Raw genomic sequence first — 21,122 nt, forward strand, 5'->3', positions numbered from 1 at the left:
AGATACGGTTGGAAAAGCATATAAAGGTCAGATTACAGATGGCCTTGACGACCAAAGGGTGTGGGTTTTTTCCCCCTCTGGTCTGTGGGGTATCTAGTCTAGATTAGACTATCCAACAGAAGTGTAATGCAAGCCATACAGTGAGTTAAAATTGTTTTTGCATCTGGTAAAAAGAAATAGGTGAATCGATAGTATATTTTACTTAGCCAAATATATCCAAAACTGCGATAATTTTAGCATGTAATTTTGCTGGACACAATACCCAACACCTACAACTTAAAGGAGGAGAGGTTTAATTTGGCTCACATTTTAAGGGGAGTCAGTCCAAGGTCAGCTGGCTTCGAGGTAGAAATGTCATGGCAGAAGGGTCTGGTGGAGCAAAGATTCTTACTTCATAGTGTCTGGGAACCAGAGCAAGGGAAGAATGCCAGAGAGGAAGGGGTGAGGGACCATAGCCCCAAGACTGTGCCTCCACAAACCACTCAGACACACGCAGAAGTGTGTTCCACCAATCTCCTGGGTGGCTCACAAAGTCAATCAAGTTGACACTCCACCCTAAATGCCACAAAGCCCCTACTGTCCTTGGAAGAGCTTCTGAGTTGATGCAGGGCCTAGGAGAATAAGAGGCCCAGATTTAGAATAATATCAACAATGGGAGAGGGGGAGGGAGAGAATCTGTGAGCTGACTGTAGGAGAGGGAGAGTCCAGAGCGCCTCTGAGGGTTCCTGCCTGGCCTCTACAGCATGGTCACTTGGGGCTCTGAGCCTCTATTCCTCTGGCTTAGGTATGGGAAATCACATTCACCCATTACTTCAGTGGAAGCAAAATTGAGACTTTAAAAAAGGATATTTTGCTAAGAGAAGAAAGGGGAAAGTGCAATCACATAGGGACAGACAAATTTATAATTCCTATAATTCTCCTCTCAAGATAATAAAAGATTGGTCCCAAATTACCTTGAGGTAGAAGACTAGCACTTATTGAGCGCCTGTGACATGTCAGGCAATAGTCTCCGTGTTGTATACATGTTCACTAATTTATTCCAATTTAAGCTTCACACAACTTTGTGAAGTAGGTGTTATGCCCATTTGTAGGAAAAGAAACCGAGGCCTGGATGATCTGGAGTTCCCACACATAACCTGGGGTTCAGAACAAGATATGTCTAATACCTCACTTGTGTGAGTTCCGCTGCACTTAGCTATCTGGATAGCTGCTTACCTCACCTCAGTCTTTTCTGTAATACCCAGGAAAGCTGAGCTAAAAGGCTCTATTTTCCTAGTCCTGGAGCATTTCCCTGGTTTTAGGGCTCCTTCAGCTTTGAGAGGCCCCAAGAATAATGGGTTGATATCTCCTCCCTCTTGAGTGCCAAGTAACCAGAAAGAGGTCATTATGGCCTCCTGTAGGCCCCACGTAACAGTCACGTACTGTTCTCAGAAAATCTTTTTTAGAAACCTGCAACTTCATCCTCCCTAAATTCCTTCCCATGTCCTTGGGTCCAAGCTACTCCTTCCTTCTAGCCCACACTTTTTCTTTATGAACAAGGCTGATCCTGCTCCCCAGCACAGACTTCCCTTTGTCTCTCCCAGCTATTCTTCCTAAAAATGTACTCTTATCTAAATAAACTCTCGCCTTTATCTTTACTTTGGTCTTGGTGAATTCTTTTATTATCCATGTCACCAGTCTCTATAATGCTGTCTTGCATGGTGCTCCCCCCATTCTAAGAAATAGCTTTTCTAATTAAATTTACTCTTAAGTCAGTCTCTAAGAATTTCACCTTTTAAAATATTTTGTGGGGAAAAACTTTTTGCTTTCCTATTTTCTATTACCAGCTATAAGAGATGATTTTCTGAGGCTGGAAGTTGAAGGAAGGATATAGGCAGTCTAAAAATAGGGCAATCTGGGCCTCAGACAATGGTGAGGTCACAGAACAAATTCAGCTAAGAGAGACTTAAACATCTTTAAAATCCTCAAGGGACTCCTGAATCCATAAATTTTTATCTGTAGATTAAATCAGTAAAAATATGGCTTATATTAGAAGGCAGATGTTCATTCTATGACAGTTTTGAGATTAAAGTAGGCTACTTACACTAAAAGCTGTTAGAAGCCACAGACAACCCAAACTCTTAACATTAGAGAGAATGGGGATCCAAAGAGTGGAATGACTTGCTAGAGATCACACAGCTAACTGGAGGACTTTTACCTTCCACTCCAATGTCCCTTATGCTGTGCCCCTGAAGGTGCCCCTGAAGGGGCAGAGGGAACTGAAGTTTAGCTCACATAGTACAATAGGGGACAAAAATCGCATTGCAAGAGGAAGTTATCAAGTGGAGCCTGGAGCACCTGACTTGGTTATTAGTGCTCCTCTGATCATCAGCCAGCATGATGGCCACAATGTACAGCTGTCAGCGCAGCACTCTGCTGCTGTGAAGCGCTATGTCCTCAGCTGGGCTGAGTGGTTGGACTGTACCAGGAGACGTGGACATGGAAGCTTAGAGATGCTGAACAGAGCCCTGTTTTGGAGTTTATATAATAAGGAGAGCTTGGATCACAGTTCTCAAATGCTGATTCCCAGCTCTAGGTCGCAGTGTGAATTCCCTCTCCCATTCAGAAAATCCGGCCTGCTGGTAGATGTAGCATTGCTTCTGTTTCATGCCCAGCTGTTTCATGTCCCAGGCCTTCCCTGCCCTCTGCCTTTGGGCCCCTCTGCCATCAAGCCCAGAAGAAGCTACAAGGGAGGCACATGACAGGCTTGAAGATACTTTTATTGGGAAGGAGAGGGACTGAGTAGACTCCTGACAAGCCTAGACATAGGGTTAGGAAAGAGGGAAAATAAATAGGTAGTAATTGGGAAGTGTTCCCAACATAGCAGGAAAGGTACTATTTGCTGCAGCACCTGGACCTGCTCCTCCTCTTGCTGAGTGAGCTGGGCTGTGTGGTTTGCTGCAAACTGGGGAGTTGGAGGAGGAGTTCTCAGGATTCTAAAGTATATCAAGCACTCCTTCTTGTAAGGCGAGGTCCTTGGTCTTGGAGGTTTCTGAGCAAGTATCTAAGGGCTTATCTGATGGAGGAAAAGAATTAAGAAGGCCTGGTGCCAGTGGAGGGAATCCCAGACCTCATGGCACCAGTAAGCTTGGGGTCTCAAGGCACACCTGAATGCAAGGAGACAAACCCTGGAGGAGTATCCTGTGCCCAGTACCTGCTGCACTCAGTTCCACACAGGGCTGGGCCTGATGGATTGCCACCTAGCACTCATACTCCCACTCAGGTAGGACCAGACCCTCCCAGTGGGAGTCAAGACCCCAGGATGTTCTTACCCCTAGCGTCCTTCTGACAGCCTCCAACCGGGCCACAATCCGTGGGGCCTCCTGGGGACACAGCATCTGCAGCTCCCCAGGTCTCATGCGAAGAAGCTGGCTTCCCACCATGGACCCAAGGGTCTTCACCGTGCTTTGAACAAAAATAGCAGAAATCACCCGTGGTGAGTGGGAAAATGTGCTTCAGTATTTGTGTAGAGAGGGGGCTTTGGGGGTTTGGAGGTTGGGGTTACAGGAGTGTTCATGGAATAGGGTATCTGAAAGGGCAGGAATAAGCTAATTGGTTTGGTTTCAACCAATTTCATGACTCCAGGTTTGGAAGAAGTGCTCTGGAAGAGAATGTTGTGGTAGGGAGGGGTCACTGAAATAGCAGCCAAGATTTTTCCCAAGTTTACTACCCTGATCCTGCTGCCTTCACAATGCAGGGGCTCCCCAACTTATGACCCAATCTAGATTTAAGCACCCCTCCCTTTCTGTCCTTTCAATCAGCAGAGACAGTCTGCGATGGAGTTGTCATGGCCATTGGAGGCTGGGTTACACATTCTGGATCTCTGGGTTTTGATGACTATCATCTGAGTCCTTTGCAAGGCTCTCCCTCAACACCCCATGGGGATGGGCACTCACACAGTGGAGAAGTTCTCTGCCTGCAGCCAGGCTGTGACCTCCTCAGGCCTTGAGCTAAGTCGAAGCATTGGTGCCTAGAATGGGGGACATGGGGTGGGGATCAGAGGCCATCTCATCTCACAGGTGCACACAGCTCCCAATATTCAGGTCCTTTCTCTGAGGACCCCTCAAATCACTTATCCTACCCCATGATTCTCTGGTCTAGCAGTGACCTTGTCTTGTTCTCTGCCCTGGGCCTAAGACAAACTTGGCACCCAGTAAGCATACAATATTAGGATTAAGGCCGGGGATTTAGCTCAGTGGTTCTGCCACCTGCCTCGCAAGCGCAAGGTTCTGAGTTTGATCCCTGGTACCAAAAAAAAAAAAAAAAGGATTAAATCAAGCCAAGACTGTCTCCTCCACTTGTCATTAAATCCTCCCCGCCCCCATCTCTGATCTAGGACTTATGGCTTCCGGACAACACAGGCTGTGTAGTACCCGATGGAACGACTGGCCCTGGCTTCCAGGGGCCCCCAACTGAAGGGGCTCCAGGATGTTGCTGGGAATGTAGCCGCTCTGCCCTGCCTCATTCTTCACCAGCCACCACCGCTTGCTCTGGTCCAGAACCTGCCAAGAGTCACCATGTCAGTCACCCCAGCCTCTGTCTAACCAGCCTCCCCCCCGACCCCAGCTTCTCTTATTTTCCTTCTTCCTCTCTTGACTACCTCCTGGCATGTTCATACTCCCCACTCCAGGCAGCTCCTACCCACCATTGCCTCCTTTTCTAGCCTCAAGGCCAGACCTCACCTCCAGCACCTCTCCCTGGACCACAGTCAGTTCCTGTGGGTTCCTTGCTTCAAACTCATATAGGACTTGCATTTTCAGAGTTGGCTTGACTGGTTTGGGGCTGGAGGACCAGAGGTTGGGGTCCTCAGGTTGAAGGCCATGGTTATATATTTCGTCCTCAGCAAAGCGTGGGGTGCTGTTTAATCTAGAACGTCTGTTGAGAGAAACAGAGACAGAAAGGCTGGAGAATGTGTCTCAGAAACAGCCCAGCCCCAGCCTCAGGAGCCCCAGATGTCCCCTGACTGCCATCTAGTGGTGACTTTTTGGTTCCCTTATTGGGTGGGGGGAGCAGTGTTAGGTGGGGTTTGAGGTGGAGGTTTCTGCAGATAGGAGGCCTCTGAGGACTTTTCCAGCAGTGGAATTTTCTATGTCTGAGCTCTGCTTTGAATATTTTCTATCTGAGCTCTGGGAAATCAGAGGGATGTGTGGACAGTACCATGAGAAGAAGGGATTGGACCCTAGGAGGGTACAAAACTGATCACACAGAGTAGGGGAGGGGTGTGTTTGCACATGTCTGTATCTGGCTAAAAGAGATCCCAGAAGTTCTGAGATGTAGAGATCCAGAGGTCCAAAGGCTAGGCCCCCTCTGTCCCTCCCCATGACTGCACAGTCTTTGCTAGGCTCAGGGCATACCGGAGGGAAACAGAGTCCTCGTATTCTATGGGTGCCTGTAAGGAACACAACAGAGAGGGAGTGAGAACTAGAGGCACTCAGCCTGGTGATAGGGAATAGGCTATCAGATCACATCCCTCCTCCCACAGCTGCCCCCTGTCCCTTTCCTATTACTTCCAAAGCAATGGACACAGGTATTCACAACCACTCGCTCACCCACCACTTAGTTGTCATATAATAATGGTTTGGACTGGGAAGGCAGAAACTAATCAGAGACCAGGGCTTTGGGTGGGGCTCTGTTCCAAGTGTCTCTTACCTGGGAAGAGGGCTCTGTAGGCTGCCAACCGTCAGAGAATGTGGGTTGGTAGGGCGGGGGCTCATTGCCTGTCCAGTCGACCCTGAGGGGAGAACAAGGCTGAGTCGATATCACTCTGTGCCTTGGGGAATCTTCTAGCTAATGGGAACCTGGTCCATATACACAAATGAAAGGCTGCAGAACACCCACATGGGAGCAGTTTAGCGTGAAGAAACCCCATAGTGCAGGCGTCTGAGAGCCAGCTTCACCTCTGTCCACAGAGTGCAGATACATCATCTCCCTGGGAAGGAACACAGTTGACACTTCATCATCTGGATTGGGAGGTTAGAATTAACTAACTCTGGGGGTGGAACCCAAAGTGTTAGGGCTAGAAGACCCCTTGGGGTCTGATGCAGTATTTCTTTCCAACTTGTTGACAGTGTCCCAGCATCTGATCTCTTTCTTTCTAGCTACAGTGTATGGGACAGTCCCATATGAGACACATCACGGCAGGGTGCTCTGGTTGGCACTAGAATGGGGGTAGTGCTTGCCTCTCAGCCTCCTCCTTGCTCACCAGCAGGGCCTGGGAAGGGCTCTGCCACTTGTGGCCTACAGGCTTGCAGTGCCTGGATAGTTCTGCCTGCTAGCCAGGACTCCACCCACCTCCTCGAGGAACTCCTGCTCCCTGACTCACTCGTGCAGAGGTCAGTCTTCCTTTGAACTTGGTAAATCATTGGATTATTGCTTCTCCCAGGCTTTATTGCACATGTTTCCTATCTGTCCATCTTTCTTACTCTTACTGAACTCCTGGAGGACTGTCTCCCTAGTACTGTGGCAGGTACATAGGTGGCAGCAATAAATGTTTATTCAGAGGGAATGGAGAAAATATTCCTTCTTCTGAACCTTCTTCATAAATGCCTTCTTTTTGCCTTAGAAACATGCTCAGATCTTCCCTTGACTCAGTTATGATTCCTTTTAATCTGTCGCCCTATGGCCTTCTCCTTACCAAATGTCCTGTGAATGTGTTTACCTGCCCTGCCTACACTTTCTTGCCTTTGCTTCTGTCATTATTCCTGCAGCCTGATTTCTACCCCTGCCATTATTTTATTAAACAAGTCCACGATAATCTCCTGATTGTCGAGTCTGGTGGCCTTGCGTAATCTCTGTCCTTCTCCAGTACCATGGCATTTAATGTTACTTATAACTTTGGGTCAGGATTGCAAGTTAGGGTCCAGCCTGCGCAACATAGCAACTTAATGAGATGCTATCCTGTCTCATATATATATTTTCCTAAGGTCTCAAACTCTTGAAGGAAGGCTGAATTTTGGAACACAAAATGATATGTTCAACATGGTTACTCAGTGTTAAAGTGGCTGAGTAAAAGTATTCGAGGCCTTTTTGTTTGAGTCCACTGCAGAGCCTCTGTTTCCCTCCCTTGCCAGTGGAAGGCAGATGCCAAGGCTGCCCACACAGGCAAGGTGAGAACTACCCACCAGAACTTTGGGAGCCAGTGGGCTGGAGACTGGCTAACACAGTGTTCTGGGTGGTCCACTCTAGGATCGATCAATTATTTCATTTAGTTGTTAAATCAAGACAGCATATTACAAATAAGTTATTTGGGATATAAACAATTCAAGAGTCCTTTGACGAATGAAGGGATAAACATACAATGGAATGTTATTCAGCCACAACGAGGAAGGAAATTCTGACACATGCTACAACATAGATGAACTTGGTGCCATAAGTCAGAAAAGGAAAAACAAAGTCTGATTCCACTTAAATGAAGTATCTAGACATCTTATATGGTATCTTCATATCTATATATCTTACATGAAGTATCTAGATACTTCATATCTTTGGCTATCTAAATAGCCAAATTTATAGGGACAGAGAGTAGAAAAGTGGTATCCAGGGGCTGGGGAGAGGGGGGATGAGCATCATTGTTTAATGGGTTCGGAGTTTTTGTTTGGGGTGATGAAAAAGTTCTGGAAATAGAGACTGATGTTGGTTATACAATATTGTTAATGAACTTCACACTACCGAATTATATGCTCAAAGTGACTAAAATAGTAAATTTTGTGTATATTCTACCACAATAAAAATGGATTGTATTGAACTAATTCATGTCTTTAAACAAGTAGAAAAAAACTCCTTTAAATGGACTGAATTGAAAAGAACTGATCATTAGGCAAAAGGCTGGCTAGAAAAGCTGGCTTATTTCTCTGTTGACTCTGTCTTTCTAAAACCCTCTGCTCTTTTGCTTTTCATCCTTTAACCCTTTCCTTTTTTTTTTTTAATAGGGTCTCACTGAGTCACTAAATTGCCTAGACTGAGCTCAAACTTGCAGTCCTCCTGCCTCAGCTTCTCAGAGTGCTGAGATTATAGGCATGCACTATCATGCCAGGTACCTTTTGCCTTATTGACCCTTTTTCCATTTGCCACCTCTATGTAGCAGTTTCCAAAGGCCCTGCTCTTTCCCCTCATGGAAAGGACAAACATATTTGCTTAAGCAAGTTCTGGGGTGGCCACTGGAGTTCCAGTCGCTCACAGTGTGGCCCCAGCTGTCACTTCCATCCTCATTGTCCTACCACACAGCTAGGCAGTCCTCTCATCCAGAGGCCTGGCCGCCTGGATGCCTGGCCTCTGTGATGATTCTGCTGACCCCATGGCCGGTGAATCCAAGCCAGTCTCATCCCCACTTCCTGTGGCTCTTACCAGTTTAGCTTCCTGGGCAGTGGCCCATCCCAGTTACACCAGCTCTGGGTTTTGGGGTCTCTCTAACACCTAGTCAGCTGGCTGCCATGGCTTTGATGTTATATTTGCAGAATCTCTTAAGTCAGTAAATCTTAAAATCTCTGCTGGATTGAAATAAAGTTTTCACTTTACCCTTGCAAAAATGAGAAAATATTTTAGCAGAAGTTTCACTTCTCTCCTTTCTTGGGAAGAACTATTCTTTTTTTAAAAGATAATTCCTTCCTTCAGTTGTGGATAGAATTGATGTGTTTTTATTTTGTTTTGTTTTAAACTGATCACAAATGAAAAGTTGAGTAGAGTCCCCCACATTGTTTTGAAATATTTCTGATCGGTTTTACCATGATGCCTGGATCCCCCTCATGTCTTGCTCTGGCCCCCACGGCCCTCACCCCTGCTTCAGTTCAGGCCTTGTTTTCACTTACAGGCTGGTGGTCCAGGCTATGCCCAGCTCCTTCCAGAGGTTACTCTCAGATGGGCTTAGACAGGACTGCAGCAGGTTGATGGCTTTGGGGGTGAGGAGGGGTGAGACGACTTGAGCTGCAAGACCATCCTCAGGGCACTGGCTTAGGATCTGAGGGAGGGATGGAAGGCATTAGGAAGCCTGGGCCAGATAGAGTAGGAAGGGATCCGGAGTCCCCAGCCCTGCTACAAGGCTACCAGCTTGTCTCCCCTAGGGCAGTGGAGTCCTTGGCTCTGACCTCAGCCCAGCGAGTCTGTTAGGGGGTACTGTGCACCACAGGGTTGGTGTCTTACAGGTCAAGTGGGAAGGTGTGATGGGTTGAGCAAGAGGCAGACCTCACAGCTTCCCTCTTCCCCCTGCCCCCTTCCCCAGCCTCTGGTCCTTCCCTTGCTCTTTCTTGATCTCTGCCTGCCCCTCTTCCACACCCTGTCCATCCCTTACTCACGAAGTTCAACGTTGGGAAAAGAATATGCACAAACTCAGGGGCACTTGTCTCCTGAAGCCTGATGGCCAGCTTCCCCTGAGGACATAGGGCAATGTCTGTCACCACCTTTTACCCTATGACATCTTCACCAGGACCCCAGCACCCCATAATTGTTTTGTGCCTTGGTGGGGAACCTGGCCCTCCAGGAGGAGGAGAAGCTAGATAAGGGAAGGCCTCGGGATGATGGGAGAGCAGAGGGCTGTTGGGGAAGAAGGCTAGGGACTTGCAGGGGGACACGGACCAGAAGGTTGAGGCTGTACTTGATCTTCTGAAAGCAGTCGATGTACTGTTCCCTTGTTATCCCTGTGGGAGAAGGGGTGAAGGCAGGGTCACAGATCATCCCAAGACAGCTCACTCTTCTCCCGTGGCTTTTAGCACTCACCCTCTTGAGTTTTGTTCTTGTGCTTTCCAAGTTTCTTCTTCTTCTTATGGCTGGCCTTTCCCTGAGCCTCCTTCAGCCTTCCTGTGAACAGCTCGATGTCCCTTAGAGCATGGTTCAGCACCTCCTGGGCCCCAAAACCCATGGCCTTGAGTGGCCACCCTGGAACTCCTGACCGAACCCGCCTCTGCCCTCTAGCTACCACAGACCCCCATCTCAGACCCAGCCTTGGGACTGACCGAGCTCGCCTGTCCCTCCTCAGCCCAAGCTTTCCCTGGCCACCCTGGGGCTCTAGTCTTCTTGGAGGAATGAGATCGTTCCTGTCTTCCTTTACTCCAGGTTCAGAGAGCCTCAGCAAGCCTAAGACCCTCTGTAGTTACCTCATCCCTTCCTGGGTGCTCAGGGGATGGTGACTGCCTTGGAGGAGACAGAGCGAAGGCACTTGGTTCTCGGGCACTAGGGTAGTGTGGCAGAGGCTTCGGGGATGGTGGGATGCCTGCAATATAAAGGCACCATGGGCCTAGAGCTGCTTCGACTTTTGATCTAAACTTTCTTCTCCTCCTCCCCACAAATCCCAAACTTACTGTGCTCTGGGGTCATTCGGTGGGGCTGTTCTGGAGGGGACTCCCATTCTGAAGGGGGTGCCTTCTCCACAGGGAGTGGCCTTTCCAGAGGGGGTCCCTTCCATTTCTCCTGGCCTGAGTAAAGGCTCCCAAACTGAGGTCTCCTAAGGACAGGGTAAAGGGTGTGTCTTGGAAGAGGTTCTCGGGACACAGAAACCTCTTCCTGGAAACCCCACCCCTGCTCCCTGCTCTACATCTGGATCTCTCAGACTCTGCTCTGCCTCATCTTCCAGTCTCCAGGGATAGTCTTCAGTGCCTTGTGGGACCAGTCCTTTCCCTATGCCCAATCTCTGCCCCGGTTTTTCCTCAGTTCTAGGCCTGATTGACTGTGCTGGAAGCTCCTAGGTTCCCCAAGGTACAGGGCTAGGGTCTGACTCCCTGAGACCTGTGCTATGAGGCTTCACATGTATCTGGGCAAAGGCTGCCTACCTTTGCTCCAACTCCTCCTCCAGGGCCTTATGCAGACTGGTCCTGAGCCGCTGTGCCTGGAGGAAGCAGCAGTCAGGCAGGTTGTGTGTGTGTGTTTGGGGGGGTGGTCATCAAACCCAACTCCTGGGCACTCACCCCCACTTCCTGGCACTGGAAGAGCAGAGTGCTGGTGCCTGGCAGGCCAGACTCCTGGACAGTGATGGACAAGACAGAGTTGTAGGAGCAGGTGTTGAGAGCCACATCTATGGCCTTGATGTTATCCAGGCGGTAAGAGTCCAGCTCCTCCTGGGTCAAGCAGAAAGTTTAACTGTGAGGCCACTGAGAGCCAGGTTGGCTTCTGGGAGCTCTTGATGTGGTTACCCCTGTGGCCTGGGCTGGGGTGCCATCTACTCTTGTGCCTCTGTCTCCATCCCTTATCCTCTGTTTTTTCCTAGGCCTGGTGTGTGTTGGATATGGGAAGGAGTGGCTGCTGTTTTGGCCATGGAGGAGTGGAGTAGAGGAGCCTGGGTTTCGTAGGACCCACCGCTGGATTTCCTGGAGGGCTGACCTTGGTCTCAATGTCCAGCAGCTGGAGCCATCCATCTTTGACCTGCAGGATCAGGTCTTGGCTCCACACCCGGCCCTGTGCATCCATCTCCTGCAGCTTCTGCAGGACATCCTTGGGCTCTTGGATTCTCTGTGTCCCCAGCTTACATGTCATCAGGTGCTAAATGGGGAAGAGGCCAGAGAGGTAGAAGGTTTGGAGGAGTGCCAAGTATGGGAAGCCAAGGGGAAAGATAGTAGAGAAGGAACGCATGTCCTTGGTCCTCTTATGGGGATGTCCCAGACTCCCAGTGGAGCACCCTTCAAGGGCAGCATGAGGGCCAGTGTAGAAGCAGTTGGGCTAGGGAAGGGGTCTCCAGACCTGCCTCTCCTAAGGGGGTGTCTGAACTCCTAAGGGGGAAGGGGACACTCAGATCTGTCCCTGGCTTCCTTTGCTGCATTTGGAAGCTGACCCCCTCTGCCTGCTCTTCCTCCTCACTGACCCAGTATTCCTGTCTCCCTGCCTTTCTCATACAGCTCTTCACACCTAGGAGTCACCTCTGGCAATCCACTGTCTTGGGTCTCTCCAGAAGATCAATCCCACCTTCTAATTCTTGCTTGGAGATCACAGTGAACTGTCTCAACTCAAGTCCTTTGGTGAGTTTTTGGCCTTACCTACCATTCTCTAGGAATCCTCCTTTCTCCCAGCCACATGAACTGCCCTCTTTCCATTTTGGTTTCCTGCTCCAGGGAGATGCAGTCTGCATTCTGCCATTTGATCCTCCATCGTGGCCTGGGCCAGCTCCTCTCCCCACTTTCACACTGCCAGCAGCTCAGGGGATCCTGGCACCCTTGTTATCCTGAAGGTGTTTCTTTTGCCTGCTGGGCTTCAGTGAAGCCAGCTCATGGATCCAACTTCAAAAAGAAGCCAAATACTCCTGGGCTCTCCCCAGCTGGCTGAGGAGCCCAGTCTCCACTGACTTGTGGGGTTTTCAGGTCTTCTGGCCAGTGTCACTCCTTGCTTTGTCTCCACTATAGCCCTAACACCTGAAACTGCCAGGGTGAGGGTAGTTTCTACCCTGCACCCTGTGCTGTGGCCCCTACCACATCCTCAGTGACGTGTGCTCTTCTGGCCACACTCTTGTAGCCTGTGCTTTGCTTTCAGTGTGGTGTTGACAGCCCTTCAGGTAACTGGAAGGTAATCTTGTAGGTAATCTGGAAGTGTCATCCTCCTCCTGGGTGGGGCCAGAGACTGCATTCCAGCAACAGCCTGCCAGAGAGCCCAGGCCCCACATACCTCCTCTCCCACAAGGGCCTCCTGGAGGGTTGCAGCCCTTGTACCTTTCTTCCTTTAGTCACACTTGGTCCTGAGCAAAGAGCAGCTCTGTGGAGATGGGTGTGGCAAGTGGTGGTCGGGGAAACAAGTGGGGTTGGGTGGAGTGATTCTAGGTGTCTCCTGGCCTATCCTCCTACTCCTTCAGATCTGGGAACCAGTTATCTACCACCTCAACTTCCCCTGAATCTCCTCTGCCAACCTTCAACCATCCCTCCTCCTTGCTACATGTACCAGGTGCTCAGTTAGGTTTCAGCCTTTTTGGAACCAAGTCCACCGAAGTTGGCCAGGTCAGGCTGTTGGCTTCCATGGCAGGGCCATGCCTGAGGCATCTGTGTTTTGGCAGAGCGGTGGGCACACAGGAACTCTTAGCTTTAGTCAGAAACCACCTGGAGCCTCAGGGTTACTCACCTCCACCCTGTGCTGCAGAAGGGTGGGCTCTGAGGTCAGCCTCTGGGAATATTCTTTCCGGTGCACTGTGGGATAAAAAACCAGGCACAGGAAGTGCCAGAAGGGTGAGATGAAGCTTAGATGATTGCAGGAGTGGTCAGTGTGAGGAGGGAGAGGCCAGAGGATTGGGGAGCGGGCAGGGAGTTCAGCTCAGCCAGTAGTTAAGTGAGCAGAGAAAAGGGGTTGGGCAAGCTTACAGTAAATGGCTTTGCTGCTGGGCCGGGACATGTTGGCGCTGCCGAGTACAGTTCCCTAAAACCCCAAGAGAACCGGAGACAGCCATCAGAGCTAGGAAGATAAGCACCAGGCACATTGGGGCAGAAAGCTGCTATTGTTCCCACCTGGGGCCTCTGGGACAGACTTATAGCCCCTGGTTCCAGGGACCCTTTCCAGAGCCATCTGCAGGCAGTGACCTTCCCCAGAGAGCCCTTCATCTTAGTTGTGCCTAGAGGCCCTGAGCTAGGAAGGAAAGGGCCTGGAAGACCACAGCTCAGCTGGACCCCAGGGCAGGCCCTGGGTCTTCCATTATTTGGATCTGTGACCATATCCTACCCTATCCTACTGGGACTGGCTGTGAAAAATGTCAGATGAATGAGCTATGCCACTTCTGTAGGGAAGACAGAAAGAAGGCTCAGCAGCCTTTCCTGCCTGAGCAGGCCTTCTCCAGCCCCACTTCAATTTTTCAAGCAGGGAGGAAGCTGATGCTAGCCCTAAACTGGGGACATTCTCAGGAGGAGGGTATGTATTCACCTGTCTATGAGGGAGCTCTGTAGAGATTGTTGGTGATCTGCATTTCCCCAAGTGTCTGAAAATTCTCTCCCCCGCCCCCCGCCCCTTCCCCTCTCTCTGCCTTCCTTGACTTCCTGTTCTTTCCCAGAGACCCTCTCTCCCTCAACCTTTGAAATCCAGCTCATGAGTCTCCTCCCTGATGAAGCTCTCCTTGGCTACCACCCTGCCCATAGTGCCCTCTGAATGCCTCACTGAACCTTGTACATTCCTCTCTGACAACAGCAATGAAGCAGCCTCCATGGCCAGTGCTGTGAGACACTTCTAAGGCCCTCATGCACACACTCTGTGCAGTCTCTACCATCTCCCATTTGTACTAAGCACTATTCTATGGCTTTTACCATCTTCAATTATTTTAATCTTCAAACAAATTTCATGAGGTGAGTACTGTTATTATCCTCACTTACTAGATGTCTAGGACTCTGACACTCAAAGAGGGCAATATGCCTGAAGTCACAGTGATTATTTATTTTCTGTGCTTTAAACAATTTATTTAACTGGAATGCCATACACTGTCTTCCATTTATTTTGATACATCTTTTCCTCATAGTGATTTAGAGGACCTTCCAGCCAATATAAACATTTCATAAATATTTGCCATTTGGGTATATATCTGCACAATATCTCATATCTTTCATCAAGAAAAACCCTGAAGAGTAAAGTCCTGACACAATTAACTAGGTACAATGAGAATCTGCTCCAAATATTTGTTTCTCTGAGGTAAAGGCACCACACACCTGTTCAATTAAGAAAACCATCCTTACAACACAGGCTGATTTTTTTTCTAAGTGGGACCTAGAACACTCAGCCACTAATTAGGCATGGAATGGCAGAGCTACGTCCCCAGCTTATGCCATGAATTCACAGGGAATAGGTTCCAACAGCTCAGGCTCCTTCCCATTGGTTCTCACAGAGCGTGTGTCTCTGGGCAGGGTGGGCTGGCACTCCAGGAACCTTTCTCTTTGGCTTCCTTCTTTTTTCTGATCATTTCCCTTGACCGGTTTCAGGAAGCTGTCTCAACACTTTGAGTGTTTATATGTTTAATATGCACATTAATCCTCTTGGCAAGTATCTTGCCTTTAAATTGCTTGTTTACAACAATGCCAACAGCATGCTGGGTAACACTGTAGACTCTTCCAGTTTTACCATGGTAACATTTGTGTGGCATTCCCTTGATGTCTACAATATCACCCTTTTTGTAGATTCACATGTATGTGGCCAAAGAAACAACCCCATGTTTTCTAAAAGGCCGAGAGAGCATATATCAGGTTCCTCTGCTCTTTCCCTTTGTGTTTGTCATTTTGGCAAATTAGTGGAAGATGGAGGTTCTGGCCAAAAGGCCACAGTGATTATTTAATAGAGAATGAACCCCGATCTGTCTACTTGCACACACCATGTTTTAATTATATATAAATGTACCCCTATCCTTGGGCAGTGGGCTGGCATTGAGTGGGTCTAGAGCATTTGTCTGTTGAAATGGAATGGAATTAAATGTGGTGGGTGGGTTGGGTGGAGTGGGTGTTAGTCATGCAGATGAGTCAGGGGTATGAGCTATCTGAATGAGGAATGCATGCGTCATGAACTGGTGTTGGTTGGTGGGTCTCCATACCTTTCCATGGTGCACTTGATGTATAGAATTCTGGAATATGCTGGGTAAAGTGTAAGAGAGTACCCCCACCCATTTATTAGAACTGTTATGAAAATAGTTACAGAGGATCTGATAAGACTCAGTGATTGGGGAAATGAATCTCCAGTGAACAGTTAGGAGGTTTTATAGAGTAGGAGGCTGGACCTGTTTCCTTGTGTGAGAAGACCCCTTTCCTCTCCAAGGAGGAGTCCTGGAAGCCTGTTCCTACACCTCACCCCCATCCCAGTGTTAGTGTGCCACTCACTTCCTGATTCTAGACACGGAAGAGAAAGGAGCCTTGTCACTTTGACCCCCCCCACCCCGCCCCTGCCCTGCCCCGCTCCATTCCTGGCCACTGGAGTAGTCTCTGTGTATCCCTGTGGGTCTATGGGGAAACAGCTGTTGCCAAAGACCTGGACCCCAGGCTGATTTTGGCCCACCTACCCCCTTGGAGTGTAGGAAGCTGTGGCAGCCCTGTTCCCCATTTGTCCCCCAAAATGTAGGAGCTTAAAGCAGGGAACGGGTATCTGTATCACAGACATTGGGGCAACTATCCCAAAGCCACTTCTGGAGCCCCTTGCTCTGCTTCTTAGCCCACCAACCAGCAGTGGAGTCCTAAGCCCCTCCCTGGGGTTACACTGGAGAGGCCCTGGGCTGGAAAGCCGCCACGTTGCCACCTCTCACCCTGGGATCCCCTACTGCAGGGCCAGGCCCTGATCTTCCCTGAGAGACAGGCACTTACCTGGATGCCAATGTGGTAGCTGGTTCCCCAAGGGGGCTAGTGTATGAGCCAGTGGTCAGGTGCCGGTGGTGGAAGGGCAGCAGCTTCTCTGCTTGCTGTCTTAGGGACAGCCCTGCTGGCAAGCAGGTGGCCCTGAGTGATCAGGCAGGCCCTGTGATGATGAGGCTCTAGAGAGAGCCACACCTGTGCTCTTTGGACTCTGGTAGGTGGAGAGGCTTCCCAGGCCACCACCCACCTTACACTGAACTGGACAGGAAGTACCTGTTTTAACTGATTCCTTGAGCTTTGTCAGAGACCCTTGCTTTCCAGATTCCTCCTTGCTAGCCTCTGACCTTAGGTGTGACTGTCCTCAGCCTTCTGCCTTTTGGGTACCACCTCTGGGGTCCCAGGTTATTATCAGGCATTGAGGCTGGGAGCAGAAAGAAGGGGCATCCATGGTATAGAGAGCCTAGGTTCTGTGATCAGAGAGGGGACAGGTCAGCTGGAGGCAGACTCCAGGCATAGGGGGAGCTGTGAGTTGGCATGTGTGCTGTGTGTACATGTGTGCTGCACCTATGGGCATGTGATCATGTGTACCCAGGAGGTGTATGTGAGTAGGGCATAGACCTGTCAGAGAAGAGGGAGATAGAGGTGTAAGACTATCATAGCCATCCACGGAAGGCTAAGATTTCCTTTCAGCAGGGTTCACCTCGTTCTCTCCTTTCTTCTCTTCCCTTTCATCCAGCAAGGAGCCCTCCTACCCACTCATTCCTGTCTATGCTCTTCCAATCTCTTTCCTCCTCTATCCCACGTCCTGCTCCCAGACCCCTAGTGGATACCTGGGTGGCTTCAGCAAAGGTGGGAAGTCGAGGCCTCCTTCTGTTAGTATTCAAGAACCTACCACTGTACTATGTTTTATTTAAACACCTCCCTTGGCAACCTAAGCAGGTCAGGCTCTCTGCCTTCTGGGAACTCACAGCACAATGACGGAGGCTAGGAATAAACAGAAATTAGAGGAGAAAAGCAGGAGGGGAGGGGACAGGAGGGAAATACCAGTGTAGGAATTGATCCATATGAGACTGAAGATCAGGCCCTGCTGGGGTTTGGGTCTGTGATGGAGCACTCCATAGAGTCTGGACTGTTGGCTGCAACCTGCACTGCCATCTTTGGCTTCTGTGGGACAAGTCCAGGAGATCTGCCCCTCCTCCCCTCAGCCAACACTGCCCTGGTTGCCTGGAGTCCAGGGATTGGAGCCTAGTGAGGGGCCTTCCCAACCTGGGCTGGTATGGGCCCCTGGGAAAGTCCATTGTGGAGCCAAATTCTGGGCTCCAAGGGTCATGTGCCTGTTGCACCAACACCTGTGTATGATCCTATGGGAATAAGGCCTCCTGACCTCCCTGGCTGTCCTGATCCTGGGGCCTCTTGGCCTTCCTTTGTTTTCTTTTTTTAAAGTACTACGTCCAAAGTATTTGAAATGCTTATTGCAGAAGGACCTCATTCTCACCTTTATTTTTCATTTTTGAAAAATATAAAAGTTTTATCAGTATTAATGAGAGCAGCCCACTTGTTATAACTTGAAGTACAAAACATGCATAATAAATGTTTTACATTCCAGTGAAGTTGAAAGAGGAGTTGTGGACTGAGGTCCCCAGTCGCGTGCAACACAGGCCGAATCACCCCGCTGCAGACAGGCAGCCACCTGATTCCACACTACAAAGACACAGAGGACACCAGACCACCAGACCAAGGTACTGAGTCCCACTGTTCCCGGCCCAGAGGTAGGGGCTTCTGAGTCTTCATCCCACTGCTCCTGGTGCAGAGGAAGGGGCTTCCCAGTCACCATCCCTCCCACTGCTCCCAGCCCAGAGGAAAGGGCTTTTGGGCCACCTTCTGTCCTGCTGCTCCTGGCCCAGAGGAAGGGGCTTCCGGGCCACCATCCCTCCCACTGCTCCCGGCCCAGAGGGAGGGGCTTCTGAGCCACCATCCCACTGCTCCTGGTCCAGAGGAAGGGGTTCCTGGCCACCATCCCTCCGGCTGCACCCAGCCCACAGGAAAGGGCTTTTGGGTCACCATCCCTACCGCTGCTCCCGACCTCTGTCCCACCTCACCCAGCTCAGATGAGGTAATCCGTGCAGGCGCTAACAGCCCCCCGCCCCAGTCAAAATGAGAAAACACATAAATAAGTCTCAAAACCAGACTTCCAGATCACCTACAGCAACCCCAAAGGGAAATGAGATGGAACACTCTGATACTCAGCCACCTGGACCCACTGAACTGGCAACAAAAGGGGATCTGGAAAAAATGAAAGCAGAAATAATTTCTCAGATAACAGGAGAAATTGTGCCCCTAGTGCAAGACATGATTAATAAATCTAGAGAAGAGCTCAGGAACATGATGGAATCCCAACATAAGAAACAAATGGAATCCATAAAACAGATGCAAATAGATTTCCAGGACATGAAAAACTCCATTGAAAGTCTACACAACAGAATGAGCCAATGTGAGGACAGAATTTCAGATATACAAGATAAGATTGCAATTAGTGACCAGGAAAAGAAAAATTGCTTCAAAATTATAAGGGAACATGAGAAGTCAATCCAGCAGCTGCTAGATGATGCAAAAAAGAATAACATAAGACTGATTGGGCTCAATGAAGAAACAGGAGAGAGTGCAGATGACATAAAAAAATCTCTTCACAGAAATAATGGCAGAAAACTTCCCAAGCAGGGGAAAAGAGCTTGACATACAGATAAGTGAGGCATGTAGGACTCCAAATAGCCTTGATCAAAAAAAATCTACACATAGGCATATAATTGTTAAGATTCCAGAAACATAACAGAAGAACAAAGTTCTCCAAGCAGTCAGAGAAAAGAAACAAATCACATACAAAGGAAAGCCCATCAGAATCACAGCAGACTTCTCAACACAAACCATCAAGGCAAGAAGAGCTTGGAGTGACATATTCCAAACCCTAAAAGAAAACAGCCTCCAACCCAGATTGATGTACCCTGCAAAACTATCTTTCAAAATGGATGGAGAAATAAGATACTTTCATGACAAAGAGCACCTTAGGAACTTCGTGAATACCAACCCAGCACTCCAAAGAATTTTACACAATATCCTAGGAACAGACATTGAGGATCACAACCCCAGGAAGCAAAGCAGAATGAACCCATCTGGCATGACAAGAAATTAAATGTAAAGGGGGAGAACCCAACAAAAAGAAAAAGTCATGGCAATGACAAGTCAATACGTTTCAGTTATAACCATCAACGTTAATGGTCTCAATTCACCAATCAAAAAAAATAGACTGGCAGAATGGGTCAAGAAGCAAAATCCAACACTATGCTGCATACAAGAAACACACTTCATTCAAAAGGAAACTCACAGACTGAAACTTAAAGGGTGGAAAACAATACTCCATGTGACAGGAACCCGAAAAAAAGCAGGAGGAGCTATCCTCTTGGCAGATCAAGTAGATTTCAAACCAACACTGATTAAGAGAGACGTGGAAGGACACTACATCCTTGTAAAGGGAAGAATCCAAGAGGAAGAGATGACAATCATAAATATCTATGCACCAAACACTAGTGCACCCAACTATATAAAACAAATACTAATGGACATGAAAAATCATATATTCACTAATACAATTGTAGTGGGGGACCTCAACACCCCACTGTCACAAATACATAGATCAACTAGACTAAAAATAAGTAATGAAATACTAGAAGTCAATCGAACTCCTGAACAAATGAACTTAACAGATGTTTACAGAGTCTTCCACCCCACAAAGTCAGAATACACATTCTTCTCAGCTGCACATGGGTCATTCTCAAAAATAGACCACATACTCACACATAGAACATGTTTAAGTAAGTGCAAAGGAACTGAAGTTATCCCCTGTACCTTATCAGACCATAGTGCGATGAAATTGGAGGTCCATAGCAAAAGAAACTCAAAAAATTTCATAAACATGGGGAAATTGAACAACACACTTCTGAATAACCAATGGGTCACAGAGGAAATTAAAGAAGAAATCAGACAGTTCCTTCAATTAAATGACAATGACAATACAACATACCGGAATCTATGGGACACAATGAAAGCAGTCTTATGAGGGAAATTCATAGCAGTGAATACGCATATTAGGAAAACAGAATGAGCCCAATCAAACAACCTGATGCTGAACCTCAAGCTTCTAGAAAAAGAAGAGCAGGACAAACCCAAAGCTCATACAAGGGAGGAAATCACAAAGATCACAGGAGAAATCAATGCAATGGAGACTAAGAGAATGATACAAAAAAATCAATGAAGCCAAGAGTTGATTCTTCGAAAGAATCAACAAAATTGACAAACCTTCAGCCACCCCTGTCAGAAAAAGGAAAGAAAAGGCCCAAATCCATGAAATTAGGAATGAAAAGGGAGAAATTACAACAGACCCAGCAGAAATCCAGAGGATCATCAATACCTACTTCCAGACCCTATACGCCAATAAGATGGACAACACAGAAGAAATGGACAGATTCCTAGACACATACGAATTACCAAAGTTGAACGAAGAAGACCTAAAAATTCTGAACAACTCAATATCAACCAATGAAATTGAAAATGTAATTAAAAACTTATCAACTAGGAAAAGCCCGGGCCCTCATGGCTTCACTGCTGAATTCTACAAGACATTTAGAGAGGAACTGCTGCCACAACTCTTTAAGGTCTTCAATGAAATTGAAAGGGAAGCAATACTCCCAAATTCATTCCTGGAAGCAAGCATCACCTTGATCCCCAAAGCAGAGAAAGATCCAACTGAAAAAGAGAACTATAAGCCAATCTCACTAATGAACATAGATGCAAAAATCCTTAATAAGATAATGGCAAAAAGAATGC

The 21,122-nt window shown here is 48.3% G+C and overlaps 1 protein-coding gene across 6 annotated transcripts; it reads right to left on the reverse strand.

Annotated features, from left to right (window-relative positions):
* Nucleotides 1–2,741: 2,741 nt before the first annotated feature.
* On the reverse strand, nt 2,742–16,425 carry Eps8l3 (EPS8 signaling adaptor L3). Of its 6 annotated transcripts, none has more exons than XM_021265618.2 (19): nt 16,257–16,425; nt 13,299–13,353; nt 13,063–13,127; nt 11,344–11,502; nt 10,932–11,081; nt 10,797–10,852; nt 10,329–10,471; nt 10,125–10,240; nt 9,748–9,871; nt 9,607–9,668; nt 9,327–9,401; nt 8,844–8,992; nt 5,689–5,770; nt 5,394–5,428; nt 4,722–4,914; nt 4,413–4,541; nt 3,936–4,009; nt 3,312–3,444; nt 2,742–3,055 (listed from the first exon to the last, which is right to left on the reverse strand). In XM_021265618.2, the coding sequence occupies exons 2-19, from the start codon at nt 13,327–13,329 to the stop codon at nt 3,044–3,046; spliced, it is 1,788 nt and encodes a 595-aa protein (XP_021121277.1). In that variant the 5' UTR covers nt 13,330–13,353; nt 16,257–16,425; the 3' UTR covers nt 2,742–3,043. The 6 variants fall into 6 exon arrangements, with proteins under 6 accessions (XP_021121277.1, XP_021121276.1, XP_087069364.1 ...); XM_021265617.2 differs by having other exon boundaries at nt 11,320–11,502; nt 16,257–16,395; XM_087213238.1 differs by having other exon boundaries at nt 10,125–10,264; nt 11,320–11,502; nt 16,257–16,395.
* Between the last annotated feature and the right edge of the window lie 4,697 nt (nt 16,426–21,122).

The sequence above is a fragment of the Heterocephalus glaber genome, unplaced genomic scaffold (assembly GCF_053883595.1).
Source record: "Heterocephalus glaber isolate CG9 unplaced genomic scaffold, H.glaber_assembly_v1.0 deba00001442, whole genome shotgun sequence".
Taxonomy (NCBI): Eukaryota; Metazoa; Chordata; class Mammalia; order Rodentia; family Bathyergidae; genus Heterocephalus; species Heterocephalus glaber.

What these genes read in the sequence shown, in the direction of transcription:
- Eps8l3 (XM_087213238.1), bottom strand. Translation starts at nt 13,329, where the DNA reads ATGTCCCGGCCCAGCAGCAAAGCCATTTACT. An exon ending in GAGGACTCTGTTTCCCTCCG is followed by an intron (nt 4,915 to 5,393) that starts GTATGCCCTGAG and finishes TTCTCTCAACAG; the next exon opens with ACGTTCTAGATTAAACAGCA. An exon ending in AGGGCCAGTCGTTCCATCGG is followed by an intron (nt 4,010 to 4,412) that starts GTACTACACAGC and finishes CCCCCATTCTAG; the next exon opens with GCACCAATGCTTCGACTTAG.